A 16,771-nucleotide genomic window follows, 5' to 3' on the forward strand; every position below is an offset into this window, starting at 1 on the left:
TTGTATCTGCTGGCATGAAATACAGCAGAATCGTAGCGAAGAGTTGACGAAGCTGGTATGGCACCTGAAAGAGCGAGGCTTCTTCCAGACACGCAACCCATTCGCGATCGCTCTCAAGGTAGCCTGCTCGCATGGCTGCTTCCAGCGGTTTGTTTTGTTTTATTTTATTCGTAACGCACCATCCATATGCGTTCCACTATCCACCATGCCCTTGCATCGCAAAGACACAGCTCCGGTGTGCGTCAGCGTGTGCGCCATCCACAGTGACATTGGTCAGCAATTGCACCATTCCGATCGCACACAGGTTGGCCCCTGCATCCTCCGTCTGTATGTACACACACAGACAGATGCGCTATGGGGCCACCTATTTTCTTCTTATATTAAAATGTATTTTGTTGGTGTTTTTACGTTTACGTATTCCCATTGTGGGTGTTTTACGCATGCATCAGATTTTTGGGTTCCTCACATATGGTATCAGAGGTGTGAGTCACTCCATTTCTCAATCGAACAATAACGGGGATCGTTTCAGTTATGACAGCTTGCAGATAGAAACATTGCATGATCATATACTAATAATGACAGAATGTGTACCCCAGTGGAGGGCATCCCCCACCCGGCGCTTCTTACCGGTACTGTGAGACTTACAAATCCAGACCTGTCCTCCTCCTGAACCGTTCACAATACCCTGTGGTAGTACCATAATCATCTCAATAAATCGATCACTTTGCAATGCCCATTTTGATCCCGGGAGTTACCCGGGTGGTCACACTGTACTCATTGTTTTAGCATGTCGCAAATTCCGATATGGCTTGTGCAACGGCCAGAGAGTGACAGCAGCGGGGGCTGGGCTGCAACCTTTTTAGACAGTTTATTACATTTCAAAGTGCATGGGATTGGCACTCCAAAACATCATAAATGTACAGTAACGCCAACTGCATCCGTGGCAAACATGATACGCGGACACATGCTGCATATTATGCAACACATGCCCTTACCAGCAGCAGCATGCACAACATGTCAATTACACAACCGAAGTAGACAGCAAGCCGTCCATGGAGACGTGATCAACGTCAATACATAATAATGGTAATACGCCGGATAAACCAAAAAGTACCCATTGTACCCATAAAACAGTCAGCTGTGTTGCCCCATGGGGGTATTGACCCATGGGCGAAACTGTAGGGGGCGCTACGCAACTGGCCGTGGTCCCGGCAGGTGAAGCTGCCAGCTCAGTCCGCTAAGACTCACTGTATAGCGACCCCTGCCTACTCGTAAGGTAAAGTTGTTTGGGGACTCCACTAATCGCAGCACCCATTTTTGACATAAATATACGTAATATTAGCGTAACTACCATTCGCACACTTGCATACACACCACACTCACACAGCGCGGGGTCTGCGCCCACAGTGCACTGCACCACTGCGGCGCAGACCTTGCCAGACCTATGCTTTCGCTCCCTTCCGGATGTTTTATTTGTTTATTTTTATCGAATCAGAGTGAGCTGTCAGGGTGGGGCCGTAAATAAATAAATAAACGCCCAGACACGCACGCAGAAGACCAAACCAGCGTAGTTGTTTAAAGAAAGATAAAGAAAGATTCAATTGTTCGTTCCTACCAGCCCACCCCGCAGGGCCCTGTTTTTCCTTCTTGAATGTTTTGGCAATGGGCAGTTTTGTACTGTGGGGTCTGACGCTCGCGGTTGTGCCGTGGGGCTATGGATTTCCAGCAGAATTCGTACCAGGAACCACCCCAAGCCTGCGAAGCAAGGTGACTGGAAGATGCAGAGACTACGTGCAGAGCCATCCTGACCTTGGGTGAGTGGGTGGGTGGGTGTCGTTAACAACGCAGATGGTGGTGATGGTGATTACGGTGATAATGCTGAAGATGATGGTGTTGATGATAGCAATTTTTACAAGGCGTATTGTTTGGGATATCTTTGCCTTTGTTTATGATATCGCGTAATTGAGAGGCAATTTCCATTTCTAACTTCTCTATTTTCAAATATACAGTAGTTCACTTATCAGTACTATAATATATTTTGAGATGTTTCCGTTTATGATATAAACAATAGTCAAGAACACTCAGCTGGCTTACATACGATGTCCATTATTTATTTCCATTAAATTTTTAACGTGTGTTGAACTATAATTGAAAATGTAAAATATCAAAGAGTGCAAAAGAAAAAAATGCACCACTAAATGTGGTTACTGTGTAGCATTAGGTTGTCCTAAAAGGTGACTCGAAGGCTAATGTTGTGACTTTCATAACATTCTGAAGGCAGGCCATAGTTTAAAATTTTGCGATGTAAATCTCAGCACTGTCCAATATAAACTGTTTAACCTTATATTAAGACAAAGCTATCTTTTTCCTTTAGGAATAAAGATTGTGAGAAGATTTGGGAAGCATTTTACAATGCATTAATGAACAAAAAAAATTGTAACATCTCTTCAGATAGTTACACGAATTTCATTAATTTGGCACATCATTCTGTGCCACAAGACAAGGTGACGTATTTAGACATTCTGAGTTACGTATTTACACGCCACATCATGTTTTCGTATACAGTATCTCTGTGAAACGTGTTCATTCTATGACAATGTGTTTTCAGGCACTCTTTTGGAGTAAAAGAAAAGCGTGTAAGCACAGAGACCGGATCAGGTTTGAAGAAACGCTGATGGGTTATATATTAGATGACATGCACTGGTGCCCAACTAAAGATGGTAAAGGTATGAACGATGTGAAGATGCACACTGCCTTGCAATCGTGGTTCACAACCTTTTGCTAGTCGTGTACCCCCGAACGGATAGCCAATCGTCAGCATAGCTCTACCAGAACATTAGGTTTCTTTTTTTAACATGCCAGAATTGGTCGTATTGGCGGTACACCGGTGCAGCATAACACATCGGTCCTCGTAAAACAGTCTCACGAATGTCGCTGTTGTCCTTGAGTGAGCTGCAGCCTCACCATCAGAAGTCGCCTTAGATTGAGCAGCTGCTTTGCCATTCGAACGTGTGACAGACACCGTGAGTAAAAAAATGTTGATGCCACCATCCGCTAAGAAATTATTTCTGAAATTAATCGAGGAACCGTCTGACCAAGTCTTGGGCACGAGGAGTCAAATTTGCCTTTGGAACACAGAGCCAGCCAGTCGTCATCAGGCTGGGTGCTGCTATATGGCAACAGACTGTGAATCTTCGTGTTTAGCTGCTCATAACATCTGTCTTCGACTGCTTCGACATCACGACAACTGATTTTGACGCACCACCCCACAACATTCTGTCACCGGGGGAAAATATATATAAAATAAATAATGATTGCAAAAAATCTATTTTTTATCGCGCACCGGTGTACCGCCAATACGTTCATTTATTTGTTTACTTAGAAAGTTGTTCACGCTGCAAATTATACCATTGAAAATGTACTGCATATTCTATGGTAAAGTCACGTAGATAGAAAAAAATAATAATAGAAAGAAAGTGATTAAAAATATCACGACGTTTTGATCGCAACACAAGCGGTCGTCACCAGGAACAGAAAATAATCACTTTATTTTTTATTTTTTCTATCGACGGGACTTTACCGAAAGAACCATAGAATATTAATTCCTGCAGTCACGAAAGTTTTAAGTCAAAATTTTAATTACTGCATTTTTACACTAAATTAGCACCTGACATTCAGTTCGGAATTAATAACTTCAGAATAATTAACTAAACATTACAAATACATTTTTTTTACATGAATAGCACTTAAAATGTGCTTTTGTAAAGTTTAATGTGAGTCAGCATCACTATGAAGCAGATGTGGAAGTCCAAAGTTACTGTTTGTGAAGTATTCATTTTATTCAAACAAATTTGTTTGGATAACCAATGCATTCAAGTGCAACGGTTTGCCAAATTCCATGGAAGAGACAAGTACAGAATATAGTTTGAGAATTGAGAGTGCGCACACACAAAGGAGCACTACTTAATAATCGCACGTAACCACTACCACTTGAATGATAAATAGCATTGCAACATACTTGAATGAAAATCCAGTGCTGTGTAGACAGATATTTATAATTAAATACTATTTTCATCAATGGTTATCTTTTGTCTTGTCTAAGAGTATGTTTTTTAATTTCAATTTAACTACAATGCCTCCTCACATCACAAAGTTTATAGGTCTCGACAGCGAGATATAGACTCAGATTTGTGTCACGTAATGCATGGACCACACAAGACACCTCAAGCTAGTTCTAATCTAAGTGATTTAATATCGTAAAAATGTCAATCAATATTTTAGAATAACACTTCAGCACTGCAACAATTAAATAATGTTAAGTTAAACCTTCTTGTCTGACGTAAAAACACGTGATATCGGCAATACTGTATATTGGTGTCAAAGTTTGTATGAAGTGTAGGGTGCAAGATTCCAATATGTCCTTCAGTGCTGTGGTTTATGAAAGTGTAGTAAGTATATGGAGGCTTGACGACAGGATCGGAGGCACACTTATTTATTACACCAACACAGTTATTTACAGGTCACTGGGCTACAGGGATTTCTCGACAGCTAACCCCTCTAACCTATACCAATTCCTCCACTACGGGACTAGGGGAGGCTATCTGTCCCAGCTTGGTTAAGCTGGGATCCCGGCTCCCTGAGTCACCAGACCAGCTTCGTCTGGGCTCGCGGGGCCACGCCACCGGCTTGCCCTGGTCGGCCCTTATAAGGACAGCGAGCCAGGGGAGCTCTGGGGCCTACACTAGCAGGTCTTCCGTCTTCTCTGGTTATAGCTGAGTCCCGACTCCCGAGCCTTTCGGCTCATCACCTTTTATAGGACTTGCCCCCAAGGGGGGGCCCGTGGGGGATACACATGCGGACGTCGGTGCGAGCGCCACCCTTGTGTACGGCCGTAACCCCGCCCCTTGTGTTTGTTGGCCATCCGTGGCCATGCATAATCACACCTCAACATTCGTAGACATGCGCAATTACACCTCTACATCACCCCCCCCTGTACAGCTCGCAGCCGTCCCCGGCTGCAAAAAAAATCAGAATAAAGGTGCATCCCTCACAAAAACCCCGTGTGTGCCTCGCGTAATTTTTAACAAGAACAAGAAAACTTCAACAAGAACAACGAGAGGAAGAGAGAGAGAGAGAAAAAAATAACCCGACGCACCCCCCCCGGATAACACCCCAAAACCAACATATATATACACTCCGGACGCCACCTTTCCCATCGTCCGCAAGGCCCCCCAACGGCCGACCTCACAACCCCCTCCCTTTTTGTCCGCAAGGCCCCCCAACGGCCGACCTCACAAAAGTCTGCGCGTTTTGGCGCGCGTTCTCGCGGCGGGTCCGTCACAAGGGCCCGTCCCGGCACGCTCAGTGACGGTTGTTGACGGTCCGGGTGCAAGAGGGTCAGGCTCCGCTGCCGAGTGACCCCCGACCCCTCCGGGAGGGGTTGGTGGGCGTGGGCCCGTCACTCCTGTTTCACCTGGGGACGGAACAGTTGGCGTCAGGTTAGGCGAGTGCAGCGACGACGGGGAGTCGGCGACACCCTCACACGTTTGGCCATGCGTGTGTGTGTGTGAACCCCGGGGCGGCGTGACGAATGGTTTTAACCTTGAGGGGTGCACATACCACCGGCGCCTCCCCCATTTGACGCGAACACATTGCGGCCAAAAAACCTGCACGACCTCCACTGGCCCCCGCCACGGTCGTACCAATTTCGACGAGGTTGCCAGCGGCACCTGAGGACAGTGCAACCACGCCCTGTCCCCTGGTACCCATTTGACCACCTGCACCCGCCCCAACCGAAGCCTCTCGTTCGCCTTCTGGCGGAGTTCAGAATTTTGCACGGCCGCTTCCCGCGCCTCAGACAATTGAGCGATGTTAAATTTAACGTGTTCGGACAAATTAGACTTCGCCTGGAGCGCCGAGAGCTTCAGCTGGGTCGCCACAGGAGGGTTAACTTCGCGCCCATACATTAAAAAGAAAGGGGAAAATCCGGTGGCCGCATGGGGAGCCATTCTGTAGGCCTGCAACACACCGGCTATGCGGAGGTCCCAATCCGTCTGGGATACCGACACCTGCTGGGACAGCATGGACGTGATGGTCCGATGCAGCCGTTCCACCATCCCGTCAGTTTGTGGGTGATACGGAGAGGTCCGAACCTTCTCCGTACCCAAGAGGTCGCACACCTCACGTAGGAGTTTACCAGAAAAATTCCTACCCTGGTCAGTAAGCAGCCGTTCCGGAGCACCCTTGTCGAGGACATAGCCCTGGACAAAGGCCTCCGCGATGGCTGCTGCCGACTGGTTCGCCAGGGGCCAGGCCATAGGCCATCTCGTGAAGTATTCAACCCCCGTTAGTAAATACCTATTGCCCCTGGGTGTAGCGGGAAATGGGCCAAGTATGTCCAGAGCAACGAGCTCGTTAACCCTGGAAACTTTTATGGACTGCAGCGGAGGGTTGGACCCCCTAGCAGGTGGCTTCCTCTGCGCGCATTGCGTGCACGACCCCAAGAGATCCCCCACGTCCTTTTCCATGCCCGGCCAGAAGAAATCTAGCTGGAGCGTGGCAAAGGTCTTATGAACCCCCAAGTGCAGAAGCCGCTCATGAACAGCCCATACCACCTTACCCCTTAAAGCAGCAGGCACCACGAGCCGCTGGCGCCGGGTTTTACCATCCCAGTGCATTAAAAGTCCCTGGAACAACCCCCACGAGTCAACGTTTTCCACCCCCTGGCCAATCCCCCCCGCGCGACGGCGCAGAGCGAGGAGGGAGGTGTCCTCCATTTGGAGGCGACCCCATTCCGCGACTGACAACCCCAGCAACGAATCCCTCCCTTCTTGCTCGATAGGACCCGAAACCGAAGGCGCATCGGCAGCGGCCACGAGGACCGAATCGGTGGTGACGTTCGGAGACCTACAACGCCCCGAACCCAAGAGGCACGCGCACTCCGAAGTGGGTGGCAATCGCGACAGGGCGTCAGCGTTCGTGTGGCGGAGACCCTTACGATATGTGGTGACAAAGTCATAGTCTTGGAGAATCTCCAACCATCGAGACAACTGGCCCGATGGTTGTTGAACCCGCAGGGCGTATTGTAGGGCCGCATGATCTGTACGGACGGTGAACCGCCGACCGTACAGATACGGGCGGTACTGCTGAATGAAATAAACAATCGCCAATAATTCCCGACGGGTAACGCAGTACCGCTGTTCGGCTGGAGACAGTACCCGACTACCGTAAGCCACCACATGCTCTACGCCCCCAATGAGCTGGGACAGCACGCCCCCGATGCCCGTGTTACTTGCATCTGTATCGAGCAAGAAGGGTTGTGAAAAATCCGGGTAATTCAACGGCGGAGCCCCCACCAAAGCATTCCGGAGGGCGCGAAAAGAAGCCTCCTCCTCCGCCTCCCAATGAAACCTGACTCCCTTGGACGTCAAGGCATGCAAAGGTTTCGCAATCGTAGCGAAGTCAGCCACAAATCGCCGATAATACGACGCGAACCCAATGAAACTCCTGACCTCTCCCACAGAGGTGGGAGTCGGCCAGGAGCTGACGCATTCCGTTTTGGCGGGATCAGTGGATATCCCCGAGCGCCCAACAATGTGACCCAAATATCGCACCGATTCGCGGAGTAAATGGCACTTCTGTGGTTTAAATTTCAAATTGGCAGCCCGCATTTTGAGAAAAACAGCACGCAACCTCTGGAGGTGTTCCTCGAAGGATTTGCTAAAGACGATGACATCGTCTAAGTAAATCAGACACGAATCCCATTGCAACCCTGCCAAGACCAATTCCATTAACCGCTGAAAAGTTGCCGGCGCAGAATGTAAACCCATCGGCAAGCGGTTAAATTGGAAGAGACCCTGCGGTGTCCGAAAAGCAGTCTTAGGTTTTGATTCGTCATCCAGAGGAAGCTGCCAGAATCCAGATAGCAAATCGAGGGTGGAAAAGAATCGCGCCCCCGCCAAGGCATCGAGCGACTCATCCATTCGAGGAAGCGGGTACGCATCTGCCACAGAGATTTTGTTCAGACGCCGAAAGTCGACACAAAACTGCAGTGAGCCGTCGTGTTTTTTCACCAAAACGATCGGCGCGCCCCACGGGCTATTGGAAGGGGAAATGATATCGGCGGCTAGCATGTCATCAACAGCCGATTTGACATGATCCTTTTCGGCGGGACTCAACCGAAAGGGATTTTGGCGGATTGGCGCGCTGTCACCCGTGTCAATATGGTGTCGCAGCAATTTAGTACAACCAATATCAAATTTGTGTTGACTAAAAACGTCAGCAAATTCGCTCAGAAGAACTCGCAGCTGCGCGCGCTGCGAGTCGGACAGGTCCACTGAACCCGCGCAAAGCGCATCCAGCCAACCGTCATCACAGTCCGAATGCGGTCGTGACGGAGGATCGGTGGATACCTGACCCACGAGTGGTTCCTCATAGGGTACCGGCGTTGCGTGTGCAAGCACGGTCCCTTGAGGAACCACGGCCGTTCGCGATCCCACATTAAGGACTGCAATGAAGGGGTCCCCATCCCCTCTCACCATGGTCTGAGCCGCGAGCAAATCTGGTCCATTTACCCCGGCCCGAGATGGTCCCAACAAGACCCCCCGATCCGCAACCCCTTCATTAAACGGCCGACGCAACCTAAGAGGGACGAGCATCTGAGCCCCCGGAGGCACGCGCACAGTTTTTGTGACGAACGCCTGCACGGTGGCAAACGCCCGACGCTCCGTGGTGGGGGAAGACAGAAATGTAACGCGTCGGCCCGATGGGAGCTCAATGCACCCTTGGTCAATAAGGATGCGGATGGGCATTTTGGCCAGAAAATCCGTCCCCAACAGGCACGGAACCGCGAGTGAGGAGGAAACCAAAACAGGCCCGGATAATTTAATGTCCCCAATGCAGATAGTGGCGCGGATTTGGCCAATAATGCCCAGAGAGCCCCCGTTAGCGGCATAGCACGGCACGTCAACAGGGAGCAAGGGACGACTTTGAACGGGAAGGATGTTATAAATTAAATCAGATATAATGGTCGCCGATGCCCCTGTGTCAATTAAAATCCGCACCTCTACCCCATCAATGTGACCGACCACGACCGATGATCCCGCCGACGCAGCAACGACACGATGGGCGAGCTCCGACCACTGACCCGGTTGGAGCGCCCGCCGCATTACCGAACAATCGCGCGCGACGGATGGGGAATTTGGAGCCCTGTTTAGTTGGGCGCGTGAGTGTGTGTCGGATGTGTGCGTGGGCCAAACGTGTGAGGTGCCGCGACTCGCCGTATTTCTCTGCTGGAGCTTGGGAGGAGACGGCGTGGCGTCCTGACGAGGTGTCGCCCCGCGCTGACGGGGAGCCCGGCATCCTGACGGAACGTGGCCTTGCAGGCCACAGTTGTAGCAGCGTGTGAGCGCCCCCGATGTCCTGGGCTGCTCCTGGCGGCTCGGTCCATTCCGAGCCTGTGGTACTGCCGCTCTCCATTCCCCTCGCCGCTCCACCCCGCAGACCTCCTCCGATGGGAGGGCGGTAGCCGCCATGGCATGGCTGGCCGCCCCCTTTGCCGCCTTTCGACGAAGGGACCGCAAGCCCCCGTGGATGTGGCGCGCGACCAGCAGGGACGACATCTCTGAGTCGTCTTGAGCCAGGACGTTGACGTCCAGCTCATCAGCGAGTAGCAGCAGCTTCTCAGCCACCATGGCATCCACTCCTTCCTCGTCCATCCTTGGGAAAGCAGCCTTCGCTAGAGCCAGGAGAGCAGTCCGGAAGGCCAGAGGTGATTCGTTGGTGCCCCGACGCCGATCGTGGAAAAGCTGCCTGCAGTCCGAAGGCGGCCCATAGACGGCTGACAGCAGCTGCAACGCCAGGTGTAGGGTGGCGCGCTTTTCCCTCGGCGCCGAGGTGAGGGTAGCCAGGGCGTCGTTGTCCAGCATCGCTGGCAGCGCGCGTAGAGCCTCGGCGTCCGTCCAGTTCGCCATCTCCTGATGAGCGATGAACCGTCTCTTGAAGCCGCCCCAGTCTCCGTCTGCGCCTACGAATTCTTTCAGAGGCGGCAGACGCTGCTGCAAGGCGACGTCCGTGGCTGTAGATCGCTCTCCGTTGCTCCCCGCCGATGATAGTGTGGGCGGGCTGTGCACATGGCATCGCCGGTCGCTCCGATGTTGACGCGCCGGCCGGTGTTGATGATGTCACGGCTTGTGCTTGGCGCTCAGCAGTCACGTGACGCGGGCCGGCCCCGCCGTCCGCTCGCACTGTAGAGATGGCGGGAAATTTAACCGCCAGCCGCGTCGGGGTGGCGGGAAACGTCGCCGCGCGCCGGCTGCTGTCGTCGACCCGCGCTGCCCCTCCAGCCCCCAGCCGTGTGATCTCCTCCAACGCAGCGGCGGCGGCGTAGAGCAGTTCCGCCAGGCGGGAGTGGGCCAGCCGGAGTCCTTCAGCCGACGCATGCCCCCCCTCTTGTCGTAGCGGCACGGGCGTACTTGGCCCCGGCTGCTCCGATCCGACCCCGGCCATCTCTGGTGTTGAATCGGCCGCGGCGTCTTCCATCTCCGACTCCTTGGTACGTGTCGTCCCTCGTGTGTCCATCGTTTGGACGTTTTACTTCTGACACCAGATGTAGTAAGTATATGGAGGCTTGACGACAGGATCGGAGGCACACTTATTTATTACACCAACACAGTTATTTACAGGTCACTGGGCTACAGGGATTTCTCGACAGCTAACCCCTCTAACCTATACCAATTCCTCCACTACGGGACTAGGGGAGGCTATCTGTCCCAGCTTGGTTAAGCTGGGATCCCGGCTCCCTGAGTCACCAGACCAGCTTCGTCTGGGCTCGCGGGGCCACGCCACCGGCTTGCCCTGGTCGGCCCTTATAAGGACAGCGAGCCAGGGGAGCTCTGGGGCCTACACTAGCAGGTCTTCCGTCTTCTCTGGTTATAGCTGAGTCCCGACTCCCGAGCCTTTCGGCTCATCACCTTTTATAGGACTTGCCCCCAAGGGGGGGCCCGTGGGGGATACACATGCGGACGTCGGTGCGAGCGCCACCCTTGTGTACGGCCGTAACCCCGCCCCTTGTGTTTGTTGGCCATCCGTGGCCATGCATAATCACACCTCAACATTCGTAGACATGCGCAATTACACCTCTACAAAAGGATGGAAGGTCTGATTTGGTGATACTATTAACTGTATATACTTTATAATATAATGGCGTTTGTGTTTTCGCTTTTCAGCTTTGAATTATGTAACTTGCAAAGGTTGTGAAGGTGTTGAGAAAAACTTCTGGAGGATTGCTTCAACATGGGTAATACATATTCACATAATTAGCATGCACTTTTTAAAAATTTGACAGGTGCATATTCATCTTGAGGAAATTATATTTGTTTTTTCAAAGTGGTGACAATACTCCACTGTCATTTCATGATTTTGTTTCTCAATGCATTTGAATCTGTTGTTTAGACTCACTTTGAAATCCTCTCCCTTGATGGCCTAGATGTACAATGTTTACTGGCTTGTATGGTCTGCAATTAGCGATGTCTGAAATGTAACTTGAAATAAACAAGGGGAACAAATGCAAATTAGAGACATTGTGACTTGAGAACAAGTAAACCCGTAAAAACAAAGTTTTTCACTATAAATCCTTTATATGCGTTGTGGCTAGAGTCTTCTCGTCCTATGGCTTGAGATGGCTGCCACCTATGGGTCAGATGATTGTCTGCCTGTATTAAGCAATTGGTAATTAAATATTTAATTTGTTTTCCCTAAACAGTGTAAAATTTAGGAAAAAAATTTTCACGAACATTAATTGTCTCGCACAACAAGTCTGTGTGTAAAATGTCAGCTCGATTGTATCACGGGAAGTGGGTTAAAAAACGACCGAAAGATTTGCACGGTCGTAAGCAAGCAAGCAAGCACGCAAGCAAGCACGCAAGCAAGCAAGCGAACTTAATATAAAGGATTTAAAAATAAGCAATATTGGCAGGACCCATCATTATAAAGGGATGATGGCTGATGCACAACACCGGTAAAGGAATCGCAGTCAAAGGAGAGAACTCTCTTGGCAAGATGATGACCACCGAGATTTAGCGATGAGGCTAGCTTGTGTAGGAGCGAGATGGATTGTTGCATCGCGAGATCACGTGGGCTTGCAAGGACCTTTAGGAGGCTTCCTTCCAGCAATGGGTAGGAGGCGTGGCTGACGATGATGATGATTATGGAAAACAATCCCAACGTTATTTTTTTTGCTAATAAAAACTCATCTTGCCTGCTATTGGGCTTTCCGTTACAGTTGCTGCTGAGGAAATAATATTTCATTTTGGTGTGCGCGTATTCATTTTCAGTTTGCGAAATCCGCCACAGGTGTTGTGGGAGTGTTGCTTAATGGTGGAGCTTACCAGCCAGGAAGGTGAGTTTATACTTCATATAAATGAGCCAAAGAGACATTCCCGTTCCTGACAACAGCACAAATGCTGATATGGCTTGCTATTGTTTTTTTAAAGAGCAGGTGATTATGTACAAGTGGCACGTCTCAAATTTGTGTTTAATTACTGAGTTACAGTGTGAAATATTGTATTACGGTGTTGCTAGTGTGACACATGAGTGCATAAAGTGTTTCCATGTTGTCAAACTGTAACAATGCAATAATCAGTTTGCAATAAGGTTCAAATCATTGTTGTTTAATTTCTGATAATCTCATGATGACAGTGGTTAAAATGGTTATGTTTACCGCATATAGAACAATTATTAAACAGCCATGTCCAAATAATCAGGTTAGCCAATGCCTTGATTTATCATCCTTAATAACTAGCACTGTCCGCGCATTTGTGTGTGATACACGGCCAGGGTGGAGGGTGGGTGGGGGGTAGGCGTGACGTCAGTTCGATGCACTAATCCAGCTCAACGCTGGGGGATGCGGGTGACATCATCGCCTTCCCGTGTGCCAGCCAGCAAAACTTTTTTTCTCATAATATGGCAGGAAGTTATTGAGTCACATTGTTGTGGCATCACTACAATTAACGTCACTTTAAATTGGCCTATATAACATTTCACGAAAGGATTGTGGATAACCATTCCATTTTAACAATTCATTGCTTTTTGCAACTTAGCTTTGAGCGGTATATAATCTGAACTCACCCTGTGAGCTCTGTATCATAATGATTTAACTACACTTCTCATATGGGTTGCCAGCTGGAATGATTTGACATTTAATAATTTATCCGAAGCCATATATGTTGTGGTACACAGTATTGACTAAAGAACCATCAACATTTCGTTTTACCATAATATCCAAAAAAGGCATTTCATTTTTCAACATGTGCCTAAACAATAGCGAGATACGTACTGTAACTAATCCTCAATCATCTAATACTGTAAAATTAAACAACTTGAACAGATGTGTTAAAATTATCTGTAAAGATAAATTAAATAAAACTTAAACATACTCTGCATGTTCAAGTGCTTTTCACATGAAAAGCTATGATAGCTACTAAATGTGGTTATTCACTTGATAGACAACATTCGTTTCCACTGTTAATGTGTTGTATATGGATAAATTGCAAGAAGCATTACAATGATAATAAGTTAATGTTTACATTTTTGTGTTGCAGTATTTTTTATGACAACGAGGTTCCGATTCTTCAATCTCCACGTGTGACTCATATGGACATCTGGGTTATCAATAACGAAAGGTATTTACTTAGTTACTTTTAATTACAATTCATATCGACCAAGGCCTTGTATGTAAATTATATATTTATTGGGAGCAATCCTAAACAAAGTTAGTCTCAATAAAAGTTGTCTGTCCTACACATTTGTCGTACAAACTACAAATTTGTTCTACAAAATACAAGGACAAACTAATTGTAGTTTGTTTACGACCATTACTACTGCAGGCATCAACTACGAGTCTCTTCAGGGGTTAAAGAGTGGTAGTGTGTGGTGAAAGCTTGAAAGAAGACATTTTCACAAGCAGCTCAATGCTGGATTTCAAGCTGCTGTGAAAAGTTCTTACATCCTATCAAAAGTTGACCAAAACAAGACACAATAGTTTCAAAGAAAGCACCTTTCACAGGACACTAACTTTCACATGCACTACAATCATTGTACTGAGTTGCTAAACTCGTGGATGAAAGCATTTTAAGAAAATAAAACTTCTCACCAAAATCAGGCTTGCTAGAGTGGGTATGGCGATTGATCTATTGGTGCACCAACAAACTTAACAGCTGGTACGATGTTGCCCAGTCGGAAGCAATATTGACGACGATGACCATTATGATGATGAAAACTGAAAATGTTCCGTGAATAGAAGTCCCCCGGTAGTGGTCTACACGAGTGATAAATTCATACTGTCATCTGCATGAAAGTTGGAGTAAGAGTAAGATTAACATTGGCAGCAAATACATCGTGTGTTCTTAGATGTTGTGACGATGCAATAGTTCGAACACTGGATTTGCAATACAGAGGTCAACGGTTAAATTCCATCTTCTGGTGGGGCAGTTGAAACAATAGGAGTTTCTTGAACCCCCCACCGTCTCTGCCCACCCAGTAGTGTGTGGTGGGATAAAGTGTGGGTACTCCCACCTATTCCAAGATGTTTGTCCAGTGTGGAAGAATTCGCCTAAATACCCTCTAGAGTAGCTCTGTAAAGCTTCCTCTGGTGTTGGTTCTTCCGCCAGTGGCATGACCTAGAAATGTTAACCTGCGCCTTTGTGTGCTTGCTGTAGATATTATCCAATTAAAATTTGACTGAAAGTGGTTCTGTCACTCATAATATAATCCATGCACAGGAATTGATAAGAGAAATTATCCATAAGTTGAAAATGTATCTTACTGTCTTCTTTGTGTGGGTAGCGGGGCTCATAGGATTTTTTTCTGTTTGCACCGGCCCCTATTGTTGCAAATAATTTTTGGTGTTTGTGTGAAAAAAAACACAACATTGGTAACCGTGTTTTAACCAGTATCCTAATCTACTGTGTGAACAATAAAGGCCTGGATGTTGTGTTCTGTAGTAATGAAGAGACATGCGACTCTGGAACTCAACGTGATCTGATTGATCATTTAAATCTAAAGGGTATAGGATCCACTTGCTATTCTAACAAGTAAGTGACTTCTCTTTATGCTCTGAATACACGGCCTACGCGGAGGGTGGGGGGGGCGTGACGCTGCCACATGCGGGTGACATCACAGATGTGACGTCACCGCTCACTTGCCGTGCAAAATATATCCATTATTGCGCCTCCTCCCCGCCCCCCAAAATACAAGTCTATTTTTTTTACTTTTTGCATTGTGTACAATCTGGAAGCTACCCACATGCCAAATTTAAAGTTTGTTGCATGTCGGTAAGTATGCTAAACATTTCGAACAGACACACATATTCACAAAATTCCCTTTTTTATATATATGAATATAAATACATCCACCAACCCCTACCTCCAGCACTGTAGAGGCAGGGGTTGATGGATCATACATATATCATGGAATGTCCTTCCTGTGGGTGTGAAGGCATTGTGTGTGATCGCGTAGGTGGTGAACACGATATCGACACGGTCAGAGAAACACATTTGGGCTCTTGACAGATAAATAAACAGCACTCCGTACTCATGGCGACATACGCATTTGTATTTTTCGGGACATCGTTGAGAACTGTTTAAGCTCTGTTTTGCTTTGGAGATCAGTACATTTTGAAAACTGTTATCTACGTCGGTGTTCAACTTGTCACCAATTACAAAAAAACTACTCTGCCTCACAAGAAATGTCCCCGAATGTGACAGATGATCGAAAAACAAGATTTTGGATTCATTTTAAAGTATCATGGCATAGGATATGACATCACCTTGTTTACGTAGGAAAACCACCATGCACATGGAGCAATGAGATCAGTTCATGTACAGGAGTGAGACAGATTGGGGCATTGCAACAGCATGAAGGGTGATGGAAAAAGTGAGACCATGCTTAATGAAGACATTGGAGTCTCACGTCCATCTATTAGAGCAGAACCTAAAGCGTGTTTTCCTTCATAATGCATGAATGCCACTCATTGTTGACATAGTTAAAGAAAAGCATGAATATTAGATTACGCTTATAAATATTCCAGTCGATACGTTTGATATTGGTTGTTAATTTTGTGCAATGAATAATGAAAAATGCTTTTTTTCTCTCCATTCCAGGACATCGCCTAACACAGAGTGCGTGTACTTCCCTAATGCACACGACTGTGAAATTACCTGCTCTGTATCAGGCTCGCTTATCTTTTCAACAACCTTATGACAGTTACCTAAATGAGTGTGGTGCTATTCATGGGTTATTCATAGAACACTTTGTGTAGGAGACATTTGTTAATTTTGTCTTGCATTCTGTATTTGTGTGGCTTTCTTTATTATATAATTATGTTACATTTATTTTTTGTTTGTTTATTTTTGCTTTTCAAACAGTGTCACGTCATGTCCAATAAATAATTGTTTCCCTCTTAAAGTGTCCACCCGAAACATTTACTATAATACCCCAGTTTATGTCAGGGAAGGCCTGGTGGTACATCACACCTGCTGACTGTGCTGCTGAGAGAGGCCAGGTGTGATATGAAAACATCACCACTAGGGAGACAAAGGCCTCAGCAGCCCCGTGTTGAAGCTAAATATAACTACATACTCTCCCGTGTAAAACTTAAACAAGGGAATGGTTCCTGCCATAACATGGAATTTATGAAAACTATAGAGATAAACGTCAAGAAACGTTGATCTTAATTAACCAAAGTGTGGTAAACATGCCAATGTATTTCTTACGA

At 47.5% G+C, this 16,771-nt stretch overlaps 1 protein-coding gene across 1 annotated transcript; it reads left to right on the forward strand.

The window, feature by feature from the left end:
- Nucleotides 1-1,538: 1,538 nt before the first annotated feature.
- On the forward strand, nucleotides 1,539-16,472 carry LOC133345610 (ADP-ribosyl cyclase/cyclic ADP-ribose hydrolase 2-like). Its single transcript, XM_061556531.1, has 8 exons — nucleotides 1,539-1,814; nucleotides 2,375-2,504; nucleotides 2,609-2,726; nucleotides 11,226-11,296; nucleotides 12,333-12,397; nucleotides 13,599-13,679; nucleotides 15,000-15,089; nucleotides 16,158-16,472. Exons 1-8 carry the CDS (start codon nucleotides 1,663-1,665, stop codon nucleotides 16,255-16,257), a joined length of 807 nt encoding a protein of 268 aa, XP_061412515.1. The 5' UTR covers nucleotides 1,539-1,662; the 3' UTR covers nucleotides 16,258-16,472.
- Nucleotides 16,473-16,771: the final 299 nt, after the last annotated feature.

This window comes from Lethenteron reissneri, chromosome 22 (genome assembly GCF_015708825.2).
Source record: "Lethenteron reissneri isolate LAM-NWPU_2019-01 chromosome 22, ASM1570882v1, whole genome shotgun sequence".
NCBI classification, from domain to species: Eukaryota; Metazoa; Chordata; class Hyperoartia; order Petromyzontiformes; family Petromyzontidae; genus Lethenteron; species Lethenteron reissneri.